This window comes from Cotesia typhae, unplaced genomic scaffold, assembly GCF_013202065.1.
Source record: "Cotesia typhae breed Kobodo isofemale line unplaced genomic scaffold, CoteBio_Ctyphae scaffold_152, whole genome shotgun sequence".
Classification (NCBI taxonomy): Eukaryota; Metazoa; Arthropoda; class Insecta; order Hymenoptera; family Braconidae; genus Cotesia; species Cotesia typhae.
In genome coordinates this window covers 6,086,455-6,113,617 of record NW_027423776.1, presented here as the reverse complement: position 1 = coordinate 6,113,617, position 27,163 = coordinate 6,086,455, and the positions used below count along the sequence as shown (strand labels likewise).

The following is a 27,163-nucleotide window of genomic DNA, read 5'->3' as shown; positions in this document are numbered from 1 at the left end:
AAATTTCATGATTATGCATTTAACCGTCCGCATACATCATAGACGCATATTACGTTTTTTTTTATTTCTGCATTGAGAAATTTAATTAACTATAAAAGGTTTAACATTGATCGTTAATTTTTAATTGTTTTATTGTCAGCGAAAATTACTCCATCGCGTTTTATATTCTCGATTATTTTATAATTGATTTAATAAAATCTTTGTTGAAGATTTTATATTGAAATAAAACTTGTAATAAAAGCTCTGACCGTGAAAAGTCAGGAGTATTACATTGTACTGAGATGATAATAGTCCAAGTTAGTGTAATATAAGTGTTCGTTATAAAATCATCACTAAAAATGACTCAATAAATGTGACAATGATTTGATATGATAATATAAGTAGAAGATTATTTTATAATGGCAATTTTGTAAATTTTTCACTTAAAAACTATCGACAAGATTTCATTTTTCTATTTAAATGACTCATACTCTTAAATTTGACTTTTTAACTTTTTACTTGTAACTTTTAACTCTGCAGAGTTTTGACATTTTAATGGCGGGTAACAGCGGAAAGTATTGGCTTTGGGCTTATGAAAAAGTTGTTTTTTAATTGATAAATTTTGTTAATTAAAAATTTTCTATCAGAAATTATTCGGTTTTGTCAGTTTGACGCTAAAAATATCATTTATCAATTAAAAAATTTTTTTTTTTTAACAAATATAGTTGTGTAAAAAAAAAATTGAAAAAAATTCCACGCGTAAAAATTAATTAATTAATTTTTTTTAATAAAAACGAATAAATTTATGTAAAAAAAAATATACGCGTGTAAATTTTAAAAACCTTGCAATCATTTTTTTTTTTTTTTTTTTTTTTTTTTTTTTTTAAAAGATTTTCTATTTAATTAATATTTTAATTACAAGTGAATTTTTTTTTGTTAATGAAAAAAAATTGAACAAAGCAAATAAATGATCAAAAATATAAATCACTAGATTTTCTTCCCAGCATTCAATAATTTGTATTAGTAAATTAATGTCATCATTAGTAAAGCTAAAAGAACCCCAAAAAGTTGACAAAATGTTAGCAATAAAGTAAAAAATAATTGCACATTAATAACAGGACCTTATTTCCCGTTAAAACTTTTTCGATCCAAAAGTAATTACCAAGTTTCTTTCACTGTGCCAAAAGAATCACACATGACAAGCTTTAATCTTAAAAAAAGAAAAAAAAATACGATTTTGACCACCAATTTTCATATTTCCGTTTTGCCTCGGTTACTTCGTTCATCCATATTTATAAAAAAAAAATAAAATAGAAAATAACAACGCAGACTCCTATTATCATAAGTTTGTTCATAATATAGAATAACGTGATATGATGCCGAAACGCCTGCGTGAGCTTCCCTGAGTTGCCTTCAGTGCTCGACGAGCCGCTTCAGATATCGGACCGGTCTGATGTTACACCGACTAGTTTCACTTGACATCGTAATTAAGCTAATCCAACGAAATTATTTACAATCATCCGATCAAGAATTAAACCAAGAAAAGTTTTTTTATTTAATTGTAAAAAAAGTTTCTTCAGTTCATCTATAGTTAAATGATGTAAATATTTTATTTATTTTTTTTCCGTATTTCATTCGGACATTAATCATGAAAGAAAATAGGTAAAATATCTTTGTGCGTGACTTGAATAAACGAGTAGGGAAAATTACGTTATTGATATTATAATTTACATTTGTATCTATATTTATTATTACAACAAATAAAATAAAATAAAATAATGGTAGAGCTCGTGAAATTTATAGGATATTAAAAGCCTATTCAACCGGTATTTTATTTACTTATTATTTGTAAACATGGTGGTTGATTGCAGTGCCCATCGTTATATCACTCGATCGAACGTGCAGTGAATCAACAGAACAGAAATAATAATAAAAACTTTAACGTGCAGTGCAACAAGCGAACCTTACTGGTTATACTATTACAGTTAATATAATTTGTCATATAGCAAAATATAGTGCTAATATCTTATAGCTAGTGGTACGAAGATTAAATCTTCTAAGGTAAATGATTTATAACAAATTTAAATTATACTTTTCCAACTTTCTCCTGCTTCGGATTATAAATATCTGTTAGATTAAATGAAAAAATATCACGGCTGCATTTTGTTGGAATGAAAATTTATACGTGCTGTCCCTTGTTTTTATTTTTTTTTTTTTTTTGATTAATTAATTAACAATATTTGATAGGTCGCTGACAAGTTATAAAGTTTAAAAATTTATTTTTTACTCAACTTTTAAGATGATTAAGAAATTAAAGTCTATTAAATTTTAAAATTTTAGACCTTTTTTTTTTTTTAGGTAAAAATCACTTTGTCACTTTTGACAAAAATTTACTAATTTTTCATTTTAAAACGTGAATTTTTTAATTAAAAATTGAAAATTAGAACTTGAATGCTTCATAAATCTTCAATTAAAGTTGTAACTTGTAATAACTTAAATAATTTAGAAACAATGAAACTAATTTAACAAACTTGAACTTCAGCACATGTACTTTGGATTGAAGAAAATTGGTTATTTATAATTTCGTAAATATTCAAAGGAGATCGATTATTTGAAATATAAATCATTAAAAGTTTTTTTGATGAGGGTTTGATCATCGGTTAGTCGCGTTCAAAGAACAGAAAGTCGGTTTCGACCAATAAAAGGGAGTCTTGCAAAAACGTAAATCCTTATCAAGCTCGGCATCGACCATTTGATTAACCGAACGAGTCATGAGATACATTGTAAATCTTCTAGTGATCACCGAATGATCGGGCACTATCGGTGTTCTTGAACTCGCTAAAAAATAGTCGTAAAAATCGTGGCCAATAAAACTATCAACTGCAGAAAAAGTTGGCAGCTTTTTAGATAGACATTTTATTGATCTGATGAAATTTCTACATGGAAAAAATTTTTGGTTAAAATTACCGTCACCAAGAATTTGATTTTTTTTCTTGACAATTATAAATTTTGTTTGATATTTTTTTATTTCTTTTTGATAATGTATCGAATAGAATTTATACACAAAAAAAATTAATTTGAATCAAGAAAAAAATTTTCAAAAGTTTTACTATCTGAAATCAAGACGGAAAATTCTTAAATCAAGTAAAATTTACTTAAACTAAAAAAAATTTTTTTTAAGAATTTTTTTACTCAAATCAAAACAATGAAGTTCTTCAAAGTTATTTTCTTGATTCAAATTAATTTTTTTTTAATACACTGATAATAAAATTAACTTGATTTATGATTAGAATTCTTCAAATAAGAGCAAAATTTTTTTAAGTTTGACTATCTTAAATCAACTAAAAAAATTCATTTTTGATTTAAATAAATTCTTCTTGATTTAAAAGTTTTACTCTTCAAACTATTTTTTCATCTGTTTAGTTTTAATTTTTTACAAAAAATTGTTGATTAAAGAACCAAATTAAATTATTATATTTAAAACAATAGTACGGCAAAGTTAATAAAATTTGACACTTATTTGACTCTAAAAGTTTAAAATAATTCAAGAAAAACATTATGGAAACATTTAAGATTATATCACCTCATATCTCACAGTTTATTAAAAAAAAAATTATAAACAAATAATTAAAATAAATGACAAAAATTTAATAAATGGCTCTGACAACACAGGTGGAGTGAAAATAAAAGTTAATTTAATAGCCAAAAGCATCTCGAAGATGGTCGTCGTTAAGTCAAGGACAAGTTATGAAAAATGAATAAACTTTTTAAATTTAGTACTTTTCCCAAGTAGCATTAATATATATAAATATATATTCATCTGAATACTATACACATATAAGCACACTTAACTTAACAGGTATACTACACAGTACACGAAATGTTCCACGAGTACTTGTTGAGTATGTATTATGTTTCGAGGTCGGTAGAAGTTATCCGGCATGTAATGACGTAAAGTCCTTTGGAAAAATACAAGAAAACGCAATAGTGATAGTCGTATTTCATACGAATCTTCGTTCTAAATTTTCAGTTTAGTTGTTTTATCAGCCAGGTGGAAATGCGCTCCCGACTAACTCGATTAACTCGCGTGTGTAATCAATAGGGGGATTCAAAAAATATTTATTTTCATTTTTCCTCGCAAAAAGGTTTTAAAATTCCATTAAACTATAAAAATAAGTTGTTAATTTCACTATTCAATTACTCGATATCAAACCTTTCAATTTTCCATTAAAGAAATTTAAGAAAAATTTTTTTGACTTCTGATTCTTGTAACTATTTAACTCTCTTATGGTCATCATAAATTAATGACCGACGTCTTGCTCAAGCTCAATTTCTTCCTGCTATTTACACGCTTAGCTATTACTTAGTCACTTCATCACTTTTATTTTTTTCCGCGCTTTGTCTTCGTCGCTAAGATAATGACACTTCTTTTTTGACTTTGACACGAGATGATGATGACGGGCTTTGTTCGGAATCTGACTCCAAGTAACACTCAAGAGACTTCAAACTGTTATTGTTATTATGCACAATCAAACAATTTATTGACTCTTTAACCACTTTTAGCCAGAAACGTTTTTTAAATTTTTTATCTTTCACTATGTGGTAAAAAAGGACGTATGATGGTGAGCGTGTTCAAAATTACACCCATTCTTTGAATTGCCGCGCTGGTGTGGATGCATTAACCAACAATTTATCTCGATACGGTTTGTGGATAGACAAAATGGGAATCAGAGATACTAGAGCTATAAACGGTGGCTTGTGAATATTTACTATATTATAGTACAGTGTGTATTTGAAAATTAATTAAAAAGCTTGGCTATAATCGTTCATTTCAATGCAAAAGAGGCGTTGGTTGAACTAGATTTTATAAATTACCCACCAGTAAAGCGTGAAGCTCTTTTCGGTTTGTATGTATCACTGTTAACTCTCTAATATAATTTAACTCTGCAACCATTTTGCCGGGCTTCTGAATTTGTGATAATTATACTAACACTTTTGACACTTTAATTCAAACAATGTAAAACAGTTGAACTAATTAAAAGTGCACAGTTTTTGCTGACATGCTGAATTTTTTAGGGCTTTAATGAATTTAATATCTCCATGATTATAAATTGGATTAATTATGTTTGGCTACCGAAGTTATATTTTTATTTACACTCTAGATAATTTCTTGAAAGAATAGATAAATGAGATACTTGGGGTTGGAAAGTTTGTTTGAAATTCTTTTGCCTTGAATCTTTTTTTCATTACAAAAATATTATCATATAGTTAATGGAAAGACTTTGATCAAAACATATTTATATGCAAAAAAGTAACCAAGTTAGAAAGCAAACATTTTTAACTTCTGCGGCAATGAAAATTGAATAATTTCTTACAGTAGACTCTCGGAACATCAAAATGTTGGAATTTGATAAGAGCTTCATTTTTATAAATTTAACCAAGTGTTATAATAACTTGAATTTTGTTTTTTTAGGCAATTTTCACATTTCTAGCACTCCTAAGTTGATTACAGCAAAAAACAATTTTTTTAACGCTCTTTTTGCTATAGGAGCAAGAAATGTTTTATTACAAAATTATTTAAATAATATTTTGTTTAAAACTCCATTCAGTATACAGAAAAAAAATCACTTGATCTAAGAAAATAATTTTTAACAGCGCCTTTTTTCTAAAAAAGTACAACTATCGAATATTAACAATCATTTCATTTAGAATTTTATAATAAATTTTTCTTTGATTTAAGAATTTCATATTTTTACTTTAAAAAGATATTTTTTCATTAAAAATACCAAAGAAAAATAAATTTTTTACTCGAAGCCATTCTAAATGAATTTAAGACTTATTTTTGATAATATACAAAATAAAAAAAAAATTTGAGCATAGTTAGTATTCTTAAAACAAGTCAGGACTATCTTTAATCAATGTTACCGCCGATTTTAATTTTAAAGAGAAAAATTGTTGGGTGAAATAAAAGTTATCTTGTTTACAAATAGTAAAGTGTTTCATCGAATCCTTAAAATTCTCCAATGGAAAATTTTTTCTCTTTGTTCAAAAGTTTTATTTTTTCGATTCAATTCATGAGTCAATAAATTTAATTAAAGCTTATTATCTCAAAAACATAGTGAAATTTATGAGAGAATATTTTTTTAAACTAATTAGTTTTGTTTCAATATAGATGAATAAAAAATTCCTTTGTAATAAAAAATTTAATACAATATAATTTTTCACCTATGAAAAAATTTATATTTCAGAACCGGATATCAATTTATCAAATTCTTTTTAAAAAAAAATCTTTGTAAAATTACTTAATTTTACAAATGTAACTCCGCTTCTCCCACTTAATGCGATATCTCTTTTACCCATTAATTTTCCGCCTCTTCACAAGAGATTCTAGTACAAAAAATTGAAAAATTAAATAACTAAATAAAAAATCAGTCAAATAAAAATTGTAGAATAAAGCTCTTAAAATCCATCGAGTGCATATTGTAACATAATTGTTTTTCCAATACATCAATTGGAGCTAAAAAAAATAGTATCATATCCCTCTTACTTAAAGTATCACGAAAATAAATTGTTGACAACACGAAAATGTGTATAATCGAAAAACAGATAACATGGAAGCACGCTCCTGTAAAGATAAACCCCAATGGACAATAATCTCCTTTCGATCCGGATTTCCGAGGAACACGCATCAATGTACACAAGTTAAGTCTTATCACCTTTTATCACGCCCCATTCTATTAACGGCCGATTACCAAGTCTATTATTCATAAAGCAGGAGCTGTGTCTTCAATAATTAATAACCTGCCAGATATTTATCATTTTTTTTTAGAGTAAAATCCCATCGAACAACGTCATAAAACAGAATAAAATAACCGACAACAGAGCGCCGAAATTTTATACTTGTTCTTATTTTTATCCCCCATAAAATCGGTAGGTGAAAATAAACATTAAGTGTTTGAAAAGCCCATAAATTCCGGATTGATTCTTTAGAATCAATCCCACAAGTTTCCATGGAATTTTTTCATCCTATTCACATTTTTTCCTTTTCATTTCCTCCGGCTAGCTCTCTCCACGGCATATAGATTTCAACCCCCAGAAAATCAATCTAGGTTTTATATAAACTCTGAGGAGCCTCTAAAGCCAGACCGTTTTCAGCTAAGCCTCTTTACAACATGAAAAATTCAACCAGTAAATCATGAGATAAAAATTTAACCAATATGACAAATGATTAATCCTGACATCGACACAATCGAAGAATACACCAGAAAAACTGACATTTCAAACCAGGAGAATTCTTGAATGAATCAACTTTTTTTATTTTTAAATATTTAACTTTCATTCAAATAATTTCAATATTTTAGATCAGATAATTTTTTCAATTGTTCTCTCGGAAGAATCTTGTATGCTCAATTCTAAATCCCAGATCAAAAGTTGTTTTTTTTTTGTACTCATTTTTTTAACAAAAATATTTTTCTCAACCTGAGAAAATTTCAGTTTCCAATCAAAGGCTGTAGAAAATTTTTTTAAGCCAAAAAAAAAATTTCTTGAGTCAAAAAATCCGTTTTTCTGGTGTACAAATTCTTATCGTATCTTCGATCTATCCAATATTGTGTTTCAAAGGTAGCATTGGAATTGGAATTGATGTTGCTTTCGATGTGTCACTAATGACAATAAATCAAATTGCAGGTGCTTTTAGGATATTAAATAAAGGAAGCTTATCCACAATGGACAGTCTCGATGCCATTGAAAACGCCAACAGCGATGACAACGAAACGCACGAGGAAACAACCAGAAATGTGGGTCAGGAAGAAACATCAAGTGAATTGCAACATCACCTACAGACAGACATGGAATATTCTGCGAGGTAACAGACATACGACCCTTTTACTCTTAATTACATTGTCATTATCACTACCGTAGTCATTGTACATGGTATTATGTCAACTACTATCCTACTTTGACATTATGAACCACTTTAGCGAATTTAAAACTCTAACCAAGTAAGCCACATTCTGAACGCTGGAGAAACTTGGTAGTTAATGTTCTTGTGGAAACTTCCCATCAAAGCTCCTTAAACTTTCGATAAACTATTTCGGATAATTAATCAATTTATAAATAACTGGTTTCTTGTACACATTTAACCTTAAACAAGAGAACTCAAAAACGTGGGAAGAATAACAAAGCTAGTCCGACAAAATTAACACCAACACTTGGGAATAGCAACCCCTTTTATTGGATTAAGTCACCACCTTTTTGCTGACAAATTAAATTAATCAAAAGTCCGTCAATTTGTTGGGAATAAAATATGAGCAGTAATAGAAATATGCGTGCCTTAGGCGCTCTTGTAATTAAGTAATTTGTTAAAAGAATAAAAAAGTTTAAAAGAGCCGCACAATTTTCGACCCGAGCCATGTACCGAGGCGATCGACCATTGAATCATTGTTTCCATCCAATTAACCCAGACAGGAATTTGATAACTAAGGTTGTATTTAATGAGATTAGGTAACCTGACTACATACTGGGATGCTTATCACATTGCATGTTTTATTTATGGACTGTAACTAGTATAGTATGTAGTTATATCCTTGATGAATATTATATCAGAAATGTTATGTGCCGGCACGTTGCTGTTCTTATTACATTATAACATCGCTAACGGATAGCTCCACCAGCAACAGAGGTATCGCATCGCAATTACGAGTGGCAGCCACTCGGAAACATTCGGAAAATAAGGCGTTTTATCGCTAAAACTCTACAGGTTGGAGTTTCAGGCACTATTCTCTGATCTACTAAAAGAACAACCCAGGTCATGATGGAACGAAATGTCTATTATGTACTGGGGCGGATATCGGGCGGAAAATAATGATAAAATGTGGAAAAAAAAGAGTGATACTTCCTATAACAATGAAATTTCCACCCCTATACAATTCGATGATAGCGCCAGCGGTAAAGTGTCTCCGTCTTAGACCCGCTTGTCACTCTCATCCTTCCATTCTATCTTACCCCTCATACAATGTATATGTGTCCTTTATTTCCTTTCATATCTCATCATTTATTCTGCCGGTAGTTTCTTATAAACCCGGAAAAAACTTATAATATAGACACGTTGGTTTAAATAAAGAATCCTTGTTTAATCCACGCTGATAAAAGGAATTGTTAATATTTGATGAGATTTATTGACTGTTAATAAACGATTTTTTAGCATGAAATTATTCTGTAAAATATTATAAAGATTGTAATATAAAATTTTATAAAGATTGTAAAATTATTTATCAACAATCTTTACATCAGAGGCGCGCAGTAGCCTATCGGATCCGGCTCTTGCTTACCAAAGCATAGGACCGAGTTCAAGCCCGGCGTACACCAATGAATATTTTAAATATTTGTGTATTATTCTGCTCAGTCCAAAAAAAAAAAAAAATAAAACGAGTCCAACCACAAAAAGTTTACTCCCTACAGTAGACGCTCATGATTTTAATAGTTTATGCGACTTTAAACAAACTAAAAAAAAAATCTTTACGTCACACTAAAAAAAAAAAAAAACATTCACTTAAAAAAAAAAAAAGTTTTAGTACTGTTCATAAATTTTTGTTGAAAGTTAATTTCTATGAAATCTACCTAATAAGTTTGGTCAGACGATCCCTGTGTGGTATAGAAATTAATCTAAAGCTAATGACGATGTGACAAAATTTCGGTCATCGTGTTAAACCACGAGAGTAATTAGTAATTACAGAATACTAAACATGAAAACCACTCTACAAGATAAAGCGTGCTTGAGTTTATCGGATCTTCGATATCGTTTTATTGCTAGGTATCATGAAAAAATGGTTTTTAGGCAGGGAGCGGTTGATGGCAATTACCCAAGACGAAAATAATTAATGAAATGAATATTATATATCTTTTGAACACGCTGTCATTTTAGTTAATCGATACACCAATAATCTATATTGTGTGTGCGTGTTTGTTAGACAAAGTGGCAAAAAGGTTACGCGAGTTCGCCAAAAGTAGGCCACCCTTGAGCTTAAGGAAAATAAAAAGATGCATTTAAGATAAAAGATGTTATAAGTGTATAGGTGTAGATGTGGGTGTATTGATAAATTTATATTGAAAGCCGGCTGACAATGCGCACAAGGACAATTTCACAATATTTGTACCGCGGTTATTGTTTTGAATATAGTATTGCGAATAAATAAATTTCCTCTGCGTGTCATATGTCTTGAAACTGCAGCAGAAATTTCAATCGACTAGATTCTTTTTCTTGATACAGGTATATAAATATTGAGTTTTATGCTCTTATTTTAGTTGTTATTCCCAAGTGTTTGCTTGTTTTCTATTCCCTTAGCGCGAGAAATACATCTGGACTTCTTTTTCTTCTCTTCGAAAAGAACAGTAGAGACTTTAACTGATAAAAAGCGTACCATTGAATCTACTATTTTTAGGTTCTATTATCTTGGAACTTAACTTTATTACTTCAAGTTAAGTATATTCTCCGAATAACAATAGCTAATTTTTACGGCTTCCTAACGTTCAAGATTTCAGCGGGCGGATGATGGAAATCTCTCGTTCAATCAAATATTTTTTACAACTTTTTATATTACTTATTTTCTCGAGTTCTCATTCGGAAAATTGAAAATTCAATGTCGGAATTTTTTACAGATGAATGTCTTAAGCCGATATTTTCAATTACTTTTAATGTCACTAAAAAAATGATACGCTATTAATTTAAGATGATAAAATAAATATTTATCAAGCGAAATATTTGGTAGATATAAAAACGTCAGTTTGATGTTTAAAATTGAAAAAAGTAAACGTAAATAATATTTATCTTTAATGAATCGATTTAGATATCACTTTTTCCCCAAGTATTCAATTTAAAGGAGTAAATATGTTTGTCCTTCAAATATAGAAAGATATATTGTAAAAAATTGAAAAATTTTTTTGTGAAATGGTTTAAAAAAAATCATCCAATAGAATACCGATTTTTTTTTACTTTCTATTGAAGCTCTATCCTAAAAATTGATAAGAAAATATTTTTTAGAAAGTTCAATTTTCTTCTGACGAAATCTCTTACATTTTTTGATAATGTGCCCAGAATTTTCAAATCTTTTTTATTCCATCAGAACTTTTTAGAAACTTACGGCAAATTTTTTACAATAAGTGATATAAAATATCTAATTTATATCCTACAACATGAAACACTGTACATGTGTCAACTTTAGTTAAAATTTACGCACCAGAAACCAGAATTCTCTCAACGGAGTATTTAATTAGCTAGTACAAATAATTACCCTACGTATACGTGGGTACCGTTGAGTGCACAAGTCGTCAAGCTAGTTACAGCAGTTTTTATGCCCAATGATCAAAAAATTTCACAATACATGGCATTAAATGATAATATTCAGCACATAATTTTCACTTAAAAATCTGACAAGCATATTAATAAAAAAAATTAACTTTAATAAATTGTGACAGGTTGGTATTGAATAAAGTTATGATAAAATTGACAAACGTCTCAACATTTGTGAATACCTTTAGCGGACAAGTTCTCTTTTCATAGTAGATGGCATTAATAGTCTCATGAATAAAAATTTCTTAAGAGGTTTTTTCTCCCCAAACAACATTTCAAGTGTCTTTGATATCACCATTTTCAATTTTTGAAAATTTTTATAGCAATTTAAATCGAAAATAATATTGCAAGATTCTCTCCGGTTTCTTGAAACTCTTTTATTGCAGCAATAACACTATAAAAAATATAAAACTGTAAAAAAAATACTTTATTTCTAAAAATGCAATTCTCTGAAGAGCTTTTCACGAAAAGCAATTATAAAAGAAAATCCAATTGGAAGAATTGTGATGTGGGTGTTAATTAATCTGTAGTTCGAATCAACGAATGTAGTATTGGATGACTTTATTAATTGACTTCATTTTTCTCCATTGTATCTGGATTTATAAAAGGTGAAACTCTGTCAAATATCTGTTCCCGAAATGTAAAAAATTATAGTTAAAAAAAAACAAAATTTAATTTTTAACAGCATAAAAATAAAATAACAGAAAACTAATCTAGATAGTAAAAAAAAATTTTGAATGATTTTTAGAAAGTTTAAAATTATAATAGAGCGATCAATGAAAAACTTTAATTGCTTGATATTAATTTTTATAGATATTTTGGAATAAAAAAATTTTTTCTATTAATGACTTTATAATCTAGCCATTAAAAGTCAAAAGTCAAAATAAATATAATTACGAAAAATAAACGATACGGATTACTTCAGTGATATTCAATAAATTTTCCCGTTAAAGAAATCTGAAGCAAATAAAAAAATAAGGTCAGTTCAAGTCCTCTGGGAGACGTACCCGAAGAAATAAAGAACCAATCGGTCCATAAAATTTTTTCTAGATAATTTATATTATAGGCCTAAAATAACATCAAGTTCACCTCTCAAGAGTACACTTGATTCAAGTGTACTTCTTATAGCAAACCATCGATAATATAATTAGAAATATAAAACTACCTCACATTTTTCGCACAAGTTTTAACTACAAAAAAAAAATTTTTGTTAACTATTTAACAAAATTAAACAACTTATTCATCAAGTTAATTTAGTAATATAAATGATTCCGTTAATACCGTGGTGAAAACTGATAATTGCAACTTTCATGTAAGATAATTCGATTTAGAAATCAATTAATCAAGAAGCTTCCGAGTCATCCCAAGAAAGTTAAAATGAATAAAAATTAACAGAAAACTTTTTCATTAAAGTTTCCACCAAGTTTTCGAAGTCATTGATCTTAAAATTAAATTACACTTGCCAGATAGTAACTCTTAATTGCCTCAGTTAAATGCAAATTGTTTTAGTCGTTAGTAAGACATCTTTCACAAAAGTTTGAAATAAATATTTTTCGTCTCAAGATGGAGAATAAGGGGAACAGTTTGAATAAATCTCACGGCAATTTACTAATTTAAATGTCATTTTAGTCTGGTTTAAGTCTTAAATTATTTTATAAATAAGACCACAATTCAAAGGTACTTTTGTTGCCTTGAAAAAGAAGAAATAATAATGAAACCATAGCAGTCAATTGGAAAATTTCTACTCTATTTTTATAATAATTACATCCTAAATTATTTCTTACTTCTTCTTTCTTTTAGATACAGTATATATTACAATACAATAAGCTAAGACCTAAAGCTGCATCCATTTTCTCATTAAACTTTTCAACAGCTAGCGTATCTTGCTCATTACACGGTCGATTCTCCGAGGAAGATTAATAATAAAAATAGAAAAATGAGACTTGAAAATCCGGAAGTACGAGATGAGAGAAAATCGATTTCAATAACCACTAAATCTCCAAGTTAGTCTTGTAACTATATACTTTCAATGAGATGATTCAAATTCCTTACTTATTTCAATAAAATGTACATTAAAAAAAAATTAAATGAATTAAAAAAAAAAAAAATTAACTTGAGAATTCTACGCTAGCTTCGAAATATTCAGGTCGAATTAATTCAAGAAATATCGAATTAATGCGCGAGTTAAGAAAACAAAACTTGAGCGTAAAAAAAAAAAATTGACATTTGAGAATTTTAAGAATTTAATGAAGCAATTTACTATTTTTGAATAAAATATCTTATATTTCACTTAATTTATTTTTTATTAACTCAGCTGCCTCGTTTCAAAATACATTAACTAAAATTTCTTAAATTTTTCAAATTTTTCAAATTATAAAAAAATGTGCGCTCTAAATTTAAAAAATTTATTAATAAAAGTCGGTGTAAGAAAAACATATATTAAATTGTTTGCTGAAAGTACTAAAAAAAGCAGTAAGCAAACAAAAAAATAAATTTTTTTTGTTTCAAGAATACTATGCTCAAATTTTGGTTATTTTTTTATATCATCAACAATAAGTCTCAAATACTTTTCAGAATAACTTCAAGTAAAAAATTTATTTTATTAACTTTTCTTGGTACTTTGAATAAAAAGATTTATTCGTGAAGCGAGAATATAAAATTCTTTGAAAAAAAAAATAAAATTATTGTTAGTTTTGAAGAATTGTGTTTTTCGTTGAAAAATTCGATAGTATCTCAAAAAAATATAGAATTTTTTTACGTTGCTGGGATAAAGTCATTTAAAGATTCAAGAGCAAAAATCTTGAACTAAAAAAATCATCTTTAAGAATTACTTCACTTTGAATCAAGAATAAAAATTCTTAAATTAAGTAAGATTTCCTCAAACTAAGAACAATTTCTTATAAAGTTTGTAAAGGAAAACGTAATTATCATTCATTTTCAAGAATTGTATTTTTAAATGATGAATTCGAATGTATATCTTACTAAAATAACAATCTCTTGATAATATCTCTCTCTTAAGAAAATAAGTTTAAAGAAAAGAAATTCTTAAATTGAGCCAGTCGGTTCTCTTCAAAATAATTTTGTGATTAAGAATGTTTTTCCTGAATTAATTAGTTATTTGTCAGAGTACAATATCAAATTACTCTTCCCTTTTCCTTAATAACCCGAGTGAATCAGTGAATCAACAATAAGCACGCTGCTAACTAACTTGATTAAAAAATAATAGAATATTAAAAGATAAAAATTCAATTTTATTATAAGCATAGACTGTATCTTCTCTACTTGCTATATGTATATTTACACGAATACCTGCGCTATATAGTACCCATCCATTATTTATATATACTTATTTTATATAAAGGTATCTCGTTATGCGAAAGTGCTTTCCTACCAAATATACCGTACAAATATAATTATCCAACGGTAAAATTTAATGTAATAGCAGCTATATGAAATTTTTACGTAGCTTCCTCTTTTTCTGGTATGCAGCAACGGTAAATTGAATAGCTTATGCAAAGCATATTAAAGCATCAAAAATTTTCCATTGTCAACAAATTCGTCCACGTAGAACACAACCCCAATTAAATTATCATGTACAATGCATATTTATTTTAAATTTTGCAGCAGTACATCAAACTTTTTTATCAATTGACACGCGATACTATTTTCATCTCATATTTTTACGACTGTTATTTATTATTTACAGAGCCACCCACCCCATTTCGCCATCTATCAATGCTTCAACTTTTAGCAATCAATGGTATTCATTCATTTATCTTTTTAATTAATACCTACACGTAGGCAAGATTTTTTTTTTTTCGAAGTATTAGAAGAAATGTAAACTTTAGTCTTGTAGTTATTAACTAAAATAAAAAACTAAAGATCTTTCCGTTCAATCAAATTAATTTTTTTATCACTGTCGATCATTTTTTTTTTTTTAATATAGTATTTAAAACTGTTCGTGCAATATTAGTTCATTTCCTTCGTACAGCTTTCTGTGATAAATACTAACGAACCGTTGTATTCAACAAATTTAGCAACACGTTGGTCTTCATTATGATACTAGAAATTTTCAATGTTAAATACTTTTCATTGAAACTTCATTATCAGTTTAATTAAATTCACTAATTTTTATTTTTTTCCATGTATGATCAATACTACAAAACATAATTATTAATACAAGGTATAAATAGTTATTTTAACCCATGTTCTGTTTAACCTCTTTATGTGTATCAAACACACGCCCTATAAGTTAATACTCATATCCATAACTTTGACTTCACAAAATCCACAACTGCATCGAACAACTAATTAAATACTTTAGAGCCTCAATAACAAACGGATAACTCAAATGCTGGCCTTCAATGAAAAGCAAAAAAGTTTTTGAAGAAATAAAATCAACTTGATTAAAAAAAAATTTTTTAAGTTTTCTACTCGATTCTAACCAAGCGGAAAATTTTTTTTAATCTTTTTAGTGATTATTTTTTTAAAGTGATTCGTTGAAAAGTTACAAAAATACTTATTAATAATATTTAAAAAAAATCTACCTTTTCTAAATTGAATTTTCAAATAAATAAACTTTGAAGTTAAAATTTAAACTTTTAAAACCTTTACTTCAACCCTAAATTGGTAAAAATTTTCAATATCTCAAATTTCTAAACTTCACTTTGATTTTGTTTTGCTAAATTCGGTATTTAATTTTAACACGTTCTTGTCTTACAATCTTACCAATAAGTAGTTAATTATATAATAAGCTGATTTTGAAACCATTTGTACACAAATATTAGTAAACTTTATAAATAGATTATAAACTTGCAAGGAAACACCATAAAATTACAATGCATGAATTGTAAATTTTTTTCGTAGACTCAATACGTAACTTCAACATATTCGTATATTAACATGACAAAATTTTTTATCAGTGTTCGAGATTCTACTATACATTCTCTCTAATCATTGAAATTCCAGATGAATTGGTTATAATCTCGAATCTATTTGTTTCAGGTACTTCAGAAAAGAATCGAGAAATGAGAAGCTAATCCTCTACCTAATTAATCGGGATCTGATAGTGAACAATGGTAAAATAGATAAGCTGTTTGGCGTAATAAAGGCTGATCCAGAATACATTAAAAACAAACGGGTAAGTAACTTTCGTATTGATATATAGATGATGCACAATGGACCATATGTACGAACACATATATGCAAGACTGTAGACATAGACATATATGTGTGGTGCATACTGAGTACCAAGAATGTATTGAGGATTGAATCAACCAGATGAAGTACTCAATAGACAGGTATTTCATGCTCGATTGAATGCTCGGTGTGTTGGTAGGTGTACGGACAAGTCACTTTGACCTTCCGATATGGACGAGAGGATGAAGAGTACATGGGAATAAAATTTTGCACCGAGGCAATAATCTGCTTCACCCAACTGTATCCTCCATGCTCTGACTCGGATCACCAAGAGCCATCGACAGCTCTACAGGTATGCCTGAGTTCTCTAAAATACATCTACTGCGACACTTCGATAAATTATTCGATTTGTCATCATCAACACATCTGCATTTCATCTATATGCTCATACATATTCAACCCATGATAGTCATACATCTACGTGACTATCTACATGTATGGATCCTGGATTCTGAATTCTGAACATACATAACATGATTAACAGGTATTTACGATTACAACGACAATTATCGGGTATCATCCAAGTGGGAGTTATTACATAGTTCGTCGCATTTATTATTTTTCATAACCCACTTGTCCGCACTGGACACTAACTAATGCAACGGTAACAGTAATGTAACATAGCAGCACATTTCGATTAACCCCCAGCTCACCTGATAACTACTACTACTAATCGGGCTGTTCATTAATCAATTTAATGAGAATAACGGCTACAACAAAATGACCGACTGCTTTTGCTATGAATATAACCATCAACAACATAAATCATCCCCGAACAGAAAAATTAATCCCAGTTATTGAGATCAAATTAAATTCTTTACAGATATAAATATTAATAATTTTTGCCCTTGTAGTGTTGATTATCGAGGTTGGAAGAACACAAATGACTATTTTTCAAAAAATTTTTGAAATTGGCAATAAACGGAATTAAATGCATTATACACATATTGTTAAAATTTGGAACCCGTTGATCTCTTTCAACAAAATATACTTGCAATAAAAAACAATTCTATTCCATTAAAACAAAATATAACAAATTTTTGTTTTTTTTTTTTACACTGAAAGAATTTCAAGGTTTTCATGAAAAATTAATATTTAATAAATTCCCGTAAAAAAATTTTCTAATTGTATGGCATTTAATTAAATATAGTTATTTTAAAATTCCTCTTTTTGGCTCAATTTTTTCTCATTTTGTTTTATTTATAAATGTTCATGTTCTCTATCATGTATTTGTTATTCTTATGTAAGTAAAAAAAGTCTAAAAAACCTAATTAAATGTTTTTAGAGTCAAAAGAAATTATTTTTATTTTAAAAACTTAATACTTTAAAATTAACTCTCTTGTAAGGAAATGATTCAGCGACCATGCGACCTCTGTCAGAGATTTTAAATACCATATTTTGTCAAAAATTTGATACAGTCAATTTTCATATCAGGGAATAAATAAGAATATAAGAACATCAAAAATTATGTATAGACAGATCATAAAATTTTATCAAGGGAGACAAAATGTATAAATACCCTAAAAAATTTGGTAAAGCCAGACCTCATATTTTTTCGTAAATTATCAGTAAAAAACAATCACTATGAGAAACACCAGATAAAATATAGACCATGAGGAAGGAAGCACTAACGAGTAAAAAGGAAAATAATAGAATATAACAAAAACCTTTATAATAGAGGTACTGACTTAAATGGAACTTACATTTTATTAAAAACACATAAATATCCCCTTTTCTATTTCGGCTTTATACTTTTTTCCAGCGTTTTTAAAAATGAGTAATTGCATGCATGAACTCATTTTTCTTGTACTGGTTTTTCGTGTTTAAATTTAAATAATTACGTTTTATTTAAATAATTATTCGCATTTGAAATTCTGTTTTACATGACAATGTTGCAAAGGATAAAAATCCAACAGTTCACATTTTTTATTTTCGTTTTTTTTTTTTTTTTTTTTCATTTCGTGAGTGATTGTTACAAAATTGAAGAAATTTATGGAGTGAAGGACTATTTTCAAAAGGATAATATTTTGACAAATCGAAACGTTCGATTACCGCTTCACTGTAAAAATGGCAAGGTAACAGAAAATAATAAAAAAAAAAGCACAGAATAGTCATTTCGAGTTAAATTGATTTCGATTTCGATCTGAAGGACAAATATTGATACATTTGTTGCATATCGACGTAGAAAAAGGATTCGATAGGTTTTAATTGAGTCTAGTTCTAAGTGTGGCATAACCTTGGACAAGAGTTGTCAATTTAAGTCTACAAAGCCTTGATTTTTAGAGCGTTTGTTAAAACTTTTTCTGAGGATTACTTCAAATTTTTAATACAAGCGATTTGATCTTTACAAAATAAACGAAAAAAATTTTTAAATTCAATTAATGGCTGTAAATTTAAAAGAAAGAAAATCTTCATAGAACATAATTATCATCATAACAAATATCTCAGACTGTGAAGATGATAATACCCTTAAGGAGTTTCCTTTTGACTCTCAGGAAAATTTCCAACAGTATCTTCGTTAATTATCTAACGTCAAAAGTCTATCTCCTTTTTTGACGATTATACATGAATTCCATTTAATAATAATTACAGTACCCGTAATCAATATCCGGAATATTAAATCCAACGACCGTCATAATCCTCCTTGACTTTGTGTTGCCGACATTCAATTTCAAACTCGAATTCAGCTACTATTTTGTCTTGACACATTACTTGACTCAGCGAAACGAAAAAATGTAAATGTAATATCGAATATAAGATCCATTGAGGTTTTGATAATAAAAAATATATCAAACGAATTCATATATATCTTTATGTATATATATTTGAGTATACGTGATACAGGCGTGACCATAGAAAAAAAATGAAACATATTCTTTTTCACCAGAAGAAATAATAAAACGTTTTTATTTTTCTGCATCAGAAGAGATGTACACTCTGACGTCAGAGTATCGGGACCTGACCTTGGCCTCTACTCGATAAACCCACCGCGAATTTAATCGCGTTTACCACTTTACGACAACTATATATAGATAGTTGAGAAGATTGTGTACCGTATTTTTTCTTTCAGGTGTAAACTACGCCATTTTTTAGAAGGCCATCAATTTTAGCTCTCATCTCTAGTCGATATATTGAAACAATACGAGATTAAGAGGATGTTTTGATAGGTCACAGAGTCAAGATTACTAAGGACTACTCGCGAAATTTATTATCTCGAACTTGTGTCCGGAAGGAGTCTCGCCTGTTATAGATGCTACTACCTACTTAATTATTTCTGACCGGCTACCGAGTTACAACATCACGGCCGAGAACAATGTACAATATACATCGACAATGAATAACCGAGAGCTTTATTGATGAGCGGTGTAGGAAATTTTTTTCAACAATAAAGAAAAAATTTTTTGAAGCAAAAATTCACTACGTTTAGAGAAAAGCTATCTTAATTTAGAAGAAATTTTTATTTCTATCTAAAAAAAATTATTTTTGGAATTATTGTCTAGTTTCAAAAATTTCTGGCCTTGAATTTTAACTTCTTGGTTCACAAAATCTTTACCTTGAGTCGATAAAGAAAATTCTTTTTTACTAAAAATACTTGCGTTTACTTTTAAGAACTTTTTTTTTCGATTAGTCAATTGACGAGTACTGAATATTTAAAATTATTTTTTAGCTTTCAAAAAATTTTAATTTAGTCAATTTCATCAGAACAATTTTTTAAAAATTTTTCTCAAAGATCATCATCATGAAATTCATTATTTTTTTATAGTTGTCAAAGAAATCTTCATTATACTTTCGTTTTATTTAAAAATCTTACGTTGCAGTTCAAAAAAATTTTCTTTATTCAAAATAGGTGAAAAATCTTTTTAAAAACAAAATTTCTCCGTCAACATAATCTAAAAAATATTTTCAACTTTTTATATGCGAGTACACTGAAAAAAAAAAATAATCGAGAATCAAGTAATTTCTTTTGCATCGTTATATGTAATTTATCATACTCGGAGAATTAAGTGCTCAAGCACTGGTTAAAGTAACTTGGTAGAAAACTTTCACACTAAATAATTTACAGTGGACCGGAGACTAGTAATTATTTACAGTGCATTCATAGAGCATATTTGAGTTGATAAAGTAGCTTAACTTGGTATCTCGTGTCACACGCCATCTGTTCGCCCTTAAATTTCCGTCCTAGTGGGAACTCACCCGTAAACATAAATCTTTTCACCTTTATTCGCGCTCGCGATATAAACGTACGAACAGAGACAGAATAAGGGTGGCAACCGCCCGCCGGAAGCCAGATATAATACATATAGCGAAGAAAAGCAAAGCTTGTATGAACTAGACTACAATGCGCTGGTGGTTGAATAGAATACGCACCGAATACAAAGTCCAATATAACTCAGCGGTTTGTACCGCTCAAATAGACTCATACTACTGCTCTTCCATCTATCTTCTATCGCCTCAATGTATTCGGTTTTCGGTCGATCACTATAATATTCTCTCTCTCTCTCTCTCTCTCTCTCTCTCTCTCTCTCTCTCTCTCTCTCTCTCTCTCTCTCTCTCTCTCTCTCTCTCTCTCTCTCTCTCTCTCTCTCTCTCTCTCTCTCTCTCTCTCTCTCTATCAACTTTGATGGATGATCGCTTAGCGCTCTGCTAAAAGCTCGTTTTATTTAGAATAGCTTATGGCTTATGTTAAGATAAAGTTACTTTTATTTTATTTCAAATTTGTTTTATCTGTAAGCTCCTTAAAATATAATAAGGATAATGTAAAGCTCAGCTGGTAAAAATTCCGTTTTTAATGGAATAAAAATATGAAATAATAAAATATAAACTGCACAATGGATTGTTATTTTTTAACAATAAATTTTGGCATGAGTTGAGATTCTTTACGCTTCCATTCGATATTGCTACACCTCGTACAGAATTTTTTTCGAGTCGCGAACCCGAAACCTTCGTCACCGAGAGTGCTTTAAACCATTTTTATAAAACTTTTTTTTATATTATTCATAAATACAGCGTCATTATTCAATTCACTCGTTACACACTTTATTATGTACAACTGAAATGAAAATAAAATGAAAATGTATAAGCATGTCATTGTCAATCCATGGAATAACCAGCCTACTTTTTTTATGCAAAGTGACTTTTGTAAAAATGAAAACTCTAATGTATGCTGGATTGAAATATATTAATATAATAATAATTATTATTATTTTTATTGAACAATTGGTAAATAATTTTATGAAAAAATTTTTCTTAACATTATTTTTAAATTTATTGTTATTGTAATTATTATTATCATTTATTTGTGTATTTTATAAATTGGTTGATATAAAATAGTTATTTTTTATACATAAGTACAAAATTAAAAATTCTGATTAGCTTTGAGTAACGTCACGAATCTACGATTATAGTGCGTTCCTTTTTTTTTCTTTTTCTAAAAAAAATTTCATAAGATTTTGAAATGAAAAATAAAATTCTATGAATATTTTCAGAATTAATCAAAATATATATATTTCTTATCATTTGAAAAATATTTTTGTTTAATTTAATTCTTATAAAGTTTGTAAAAATTCGATTTTCATAATTGTAATTTTTGAAATTTTTTTTTCTCGGAGCACCAACCTTCTATAAATTCTACTTCAATTGGTTAAAAAAGAACTCCAAATTTTAAGAAAATAACAATAATCAATTAAATAAAAATAATTTTCAGTGAAATCAGAGGTATTAAAAAAAAAAAGTAACATTAACCGTTTGTGTAAAACTCAAAGAAAAGTTTAAATGTCACCCGTCTGAACAATTTGATAAATGAAAAAAAAATAATATAAGTTATATGCATCGAGAGGAATTCTTTGAACATGTTTCTAGTCGACAAACTCTTTAAAAAAGTTTTTATTTTATCCGCTGGCATGAGCAATTTAAAGTGGAAAATAAATAGATAAAAAAAATTAAATTGTTTAAATGCTCACAGCTGTCCATACAAATTATACTAGATATATTCGTGAATTAGAGAAATAGAGGTAATAAAGTATAATAAAGTCGAGTTCAAACAAGCCGAACAAACTTTTTAAATTTACCCATGCGAGTTTCACAAGTGTTAATCACAAAGATAATAAAAATAAAAATACTACTTGTATTAGTGATAATTAAAAATTAACTTTAGCAATAAGAAGAAAACCTTAACACTAGAGGTATAAAATATCGCGTACTTCCTGTTCCCGAGTCGGTGTCTTCCGTTATTAAATGGCTAATCAATCTATATCAACCTTGTGACAAGCATCGCCCTCATGTCTCGCAATATTTATCCCAGCGATATACATTTCACGATAAAAGTTATATATCCTCATCTATAACACGGCAAACGTTGGCATCGACTGCCATCAAAATTACTGATAAAACATCCGACTGAAAAGTATCCATCACTGTTTCGTTATATGAGAAAATTACGTAAGATTGATGGCTTGAGAAAACTAAACTAATCTAGTTCATCGTTCATCGCTTTTATTTTTTCATTTATTTTATGTGTTATACAGGATCTTATAATGAGAAAAGAAGGACCTACAGCTCATGCATTTTCCCTGGAAATACCATCGGTAGCACCACCTTCTGTTCATCTTCACCCGGCTAAAGAGTATAATGGCGCGCCCATTGGCACCAGTTATCTTGTTACGATTTATGCTGGTAAAATTTAATTTAACTTTTATAAATAAATAAATTATTTTTTTAATAAGTTTAATTTTTTTTTAATTTAAAAATTTAATTTGAAACGAAATTTAACAATGTGGAAATTTTATTTGATAATTTTTCAATTTGAACTTCTGAAATTAAACTTTGGTTTGATCAATACTTTTAGTATCAATTAAATTGTTGTTACAATTTTATTAATTGGTACTCTGATCATGGATCGGTTTATTTGATACTGAAATAGAGAGAAAGTATTTTCAACAAAATATATTGTATTTAAACGATTTATTCTTTACCTGAATGCAAACATGATGTGTAATTAAAGTTATCGGTAAATTTGCATGAATTTTTTTTATATAAAAAAATATATTTACTTCGGTATATAAAAAATTTATTGACATTCAAAGGATATTTTTTGCTAAATATTTACCGCGCTGTAAATAAAATACCGTTTTTATTTATCTGATTGAATAAAAACCAGTATCATATTTTATTATTAAAAAAATGTGTATTCTGTGAATTATTGACTCTAAGCGAGACAATGATTTACCTTACCATATATTTTTTTAATTTTTCTTTTGACATGAAAATATTTTAATTAAAAAACACGGTTAGATAAACTAAAATAGTAATTTAAATTTAAAAAAATGTGATATTAGCGATAAAAGTACGTAAATTTCTGTAAGTACATAAAAGCATTTAAAACTCATTGGTTTCTCTATAACATTAATGCAAGCGCATAAATTTCCGAGCATAAATTACAAGACCCTAAAGTTCATATTCCAAAGTTCAAATTAATTATAGAGACCAATTTTCCAAGGTCTCATTTCTTTTGAATTGATTTAATCTCTTTTAAATTTAATTTCTATCGATGATAATTAATATGAAATATCATAAAAAATTTGTTATTAACTTTTACAATAACACGATCAGTTTATCAATAAAAGACAGGCAATCAAAAGTTGATAATCGTAAAAAAGTTTTCCGACTAATTTGAGTCATAAAAAATTTACAATTTCAATAAAATTTTTTTCATTTTAAGAAAATTTTTTTAAAAAGACAAGTTAATAAAAATTTAACACCAAATGACATACACTACCTACCCCAGAGACAAATTACATTTTAAACACAATAAATTCCACGGTAAACAAATGTATCTTAAATATAAATGTAGTTCCAGCTGAACGAGCGGACAAAAAAGTAGACCCTGGTTCAGAAGTTAGAATGGAAATAAACGTAATACTCCGTACAAATTCACCACCTGTACCGGTGAATAATCTCTCGACGGTTTCACCACAGGCAACAATTCAATCTGAGTGCAATCCGCAAGGGACACAAATACTTGGGAGCGAGAATGAAGTTGTTGAGTGTGACGGTGAGTAATATTCTCTGAGAATTGAACTAAACAGTTAACCAACTTACTTAGAAAGAAGATTTAACTCAATTTTTAAGCATCAACCTAAAACATACAGCTACATTGTCTCCGCTGGCTATTAAATTAATCAACCCCTAAAAATAAATCCACTCAATTTATTTTTATTAAATCAGAAGTAATGCTCTTCTAATAAATAATAAAAAAATTTTAACTACTTCCAGAGTTCCAACCGCCCCACGCAGTTGTAGAGAAGCAACTTCTGCTTAACGCCGGGTCAATACGCCTAGAGGTGCATCTAGACCGCGCTAATTATACTCACGGAGAGGATGTACAAGTCCACGTAACTGTGAATAATGATAGTCACAGGTCCGTAAGGAGGATTGAGGTACATTAACTAATCAGCTAGTCACTGTACATTAACGGAACAAATTATGAGATATTCCTATTTATCCCTCTGAATGCTAAAATTAAAAAAATCTGTTGCTGGTCTGATCTAATTAATTCTATTAATCAATTAATTAACTAACTAGCAACTTGCAGTCACTATGCGACTGCCGAGATTTACGTATTATGAATAAGAAAGCTTTGGCTTAATGATTTTTTTATATTTATAACACTACACATAGCTTGGGGACTTTTTAAATAAATTTTAAAAATAATAGTGCTATCACAGGATCAATTACAAATAATTTAATGGAGAAATGTGACGGAAAAAATTTATAAAACCGAAAAATTATTAAAAACTTCTCCAAAAAATTTACTATTAAAAAATATGTAAAGCCAAAATGCTCTAATTCTTATCAAGACCTTTCTGATGATACCAAATTTAATCATAAAAACCTATTTTATCATATAAATACACTGGCCATAAAATTTTATCTATTCTCTTAATAATATAAATTATTAAATTAATTTACAGATCATATTACTGCAACATGTTGACGTCTGCATGTACAAGCACGGTAAGTTCAAAAATGTCGTAGGAGCTGAATCAGAACGTGAAAACTGTCCCCTGGCTCCTGGGGCAAAATTTTCAAAAACTTACAGCCTGAAGCCGGCGCTGATTTCAACGAAAAACTGGATCGCCCTTGAATACAATTATACGAAGAAAGAAAAGGAAAAATGTCTTGCGTCGACGATTATTTCTCCAGTATACAATGAAGAAGACAGAAATCCTTATGCTATAAATGTCTCCTACTATGTACAAGTAATTAATTAAATGCATTAAGCTCTGAGTATTAAGCAATGAGTTTGTGTAATGAGTAATGCAATTACCTAGTTAAACTTATACAACTATTCAACCTTGCAGGTAAAACTTCAGGTATCGCTGATGTGTGGCCCAGTGTCTCTGAAGCTGCCTTTTACGTTAATGCGACCGGATCCAGATCCCGAATTATCGATTTTTTCTCCGTCACTGAAGAGCCCGCCGGTAGAAACTTCAAACGTAAATAGCGGAGGCGAAGATAAAAAAAAACCGCTAGCAGTAATGGAAACATCTATTCAGGCTAACGGGAACAAAGTTACCACTGCATTGGTGCAAGTCAGGCAAATGGCTGACGTGAATCGTAAAGAGAACAATAAGCTCTTTGAAAGCACCTGAGACCGGGTTAAAGCTAACACTGTCGTAAGTCAGCCCTGTAACATTAATTCGAATAATAATAAAAGTATTCAAAGTACTGCTGTGAGAACTCTCGGTAATACCAATCACGGAGATCGTGACGAAGGTTTCAGTATACAAAGAGCTTGTTTCTGCTTTCGACGAGCCTCCTAGTGTATATTCATTGGTGTATAAATTTAATTAACTTTTATGTAAAAAGTTTATTATAATTATAACTAAAAGAGTCAATTTTATTCTTAGGATTATTATTCTCTTGGATATTTTCACGATGGTGATACGAGTAGAGGGCAAGTGACTCTTGCGCGGGAAAGTCGGGATCGATTCTCGGTCCCGGTAAAATTTTTAAGTTGGATGTTTTTTCACTGTAAGAATGATTGTCTATTTTGGTTCTGTAAATTTTAAAATTTCAGTGAAAATTTCGATCTGAAGTAAAACTGAAAATATTTTAGAGAATATTACGAGTCTTGTAGAAATTTTTAAGACTAGAAAATCTTTTTTGTACAGAAGCCAAAGTAGATATTTAAGAAAAAAGGATTATATATCTATGTATATGTATATTTGTTTACTTAATTAATAAGCTTTTTTTTATTATTTCTGGTAACAGATATATCTTTTTACTGCCATCGATATTTAATCTGTCATAAAAAAAAAAAAAAAAACTCTACCTATTTTTCTTACTCTGCAATTATTTAAGCCAGCTGAATTTATAAGATAAGTAAAGTCCTATTTTGGATTTGTACAAAGGAATGTAATTGTTTAATTGTCAAGTAATGTTCGTTTAATAAATTGGATATTATGCACAAAAATGAATAAATAAAACTATTGACTGTTACAACCCTGTAGTCTACGGCGTTTCCTTGGTTCCTGAATAAACTATCAAATTTCATGAGCTATTGATTTAATTCCCTAACCATATTCCTCAGGCATAATTTATTAGCCATAAAATGAATAAATTAGCAATGATTACTTA

The 27,163-nt window shown here is 28.7% G+C and overlaps 2 protein-coding genes across 3 annotated transcripts in view; one reads left to right on the top strand and one right to left on the bottom strand.

The window, feature by feature from the left end:
* LOC141535758 (14 kDa phosphohistidine phosphatase) overlaps window positions 1-27,163 on the bottom strand; it is a 40,764-nt gene that overhangs the window by 12,472 nt on the left and 1,129 nt on the right. The window lies entirely within an intron of this gene.
* On the top strand, window positions 1,144-27,134 carry LOC141535752 (phosrestin-2). Its single transcript, XM_074255856.1, has 10 exons — window positions 1,144-2,040; window positions 7,666-7,843; window positions 15,033-15,086; window positions 16,331-16,466; window positions 16,665-16,817; window positions 23,050-23,197; window positions 24,375-24,575; window positions 24,797-24,960; window positions 25,495-25,782; window positions 25,885-27,134. Exons 2-10 carry the CDS (start codon window positions 7,704-7,706, stop codon window positions 26,173-26,175), a joined length of 1,575 nt encoding a protein of 524 aa, XP_074111957.1. The 5' UTR covers window positions 1,144-2,040; window positions 7,666-7,703; the 3' UTR covers window positions 26,176-27,134.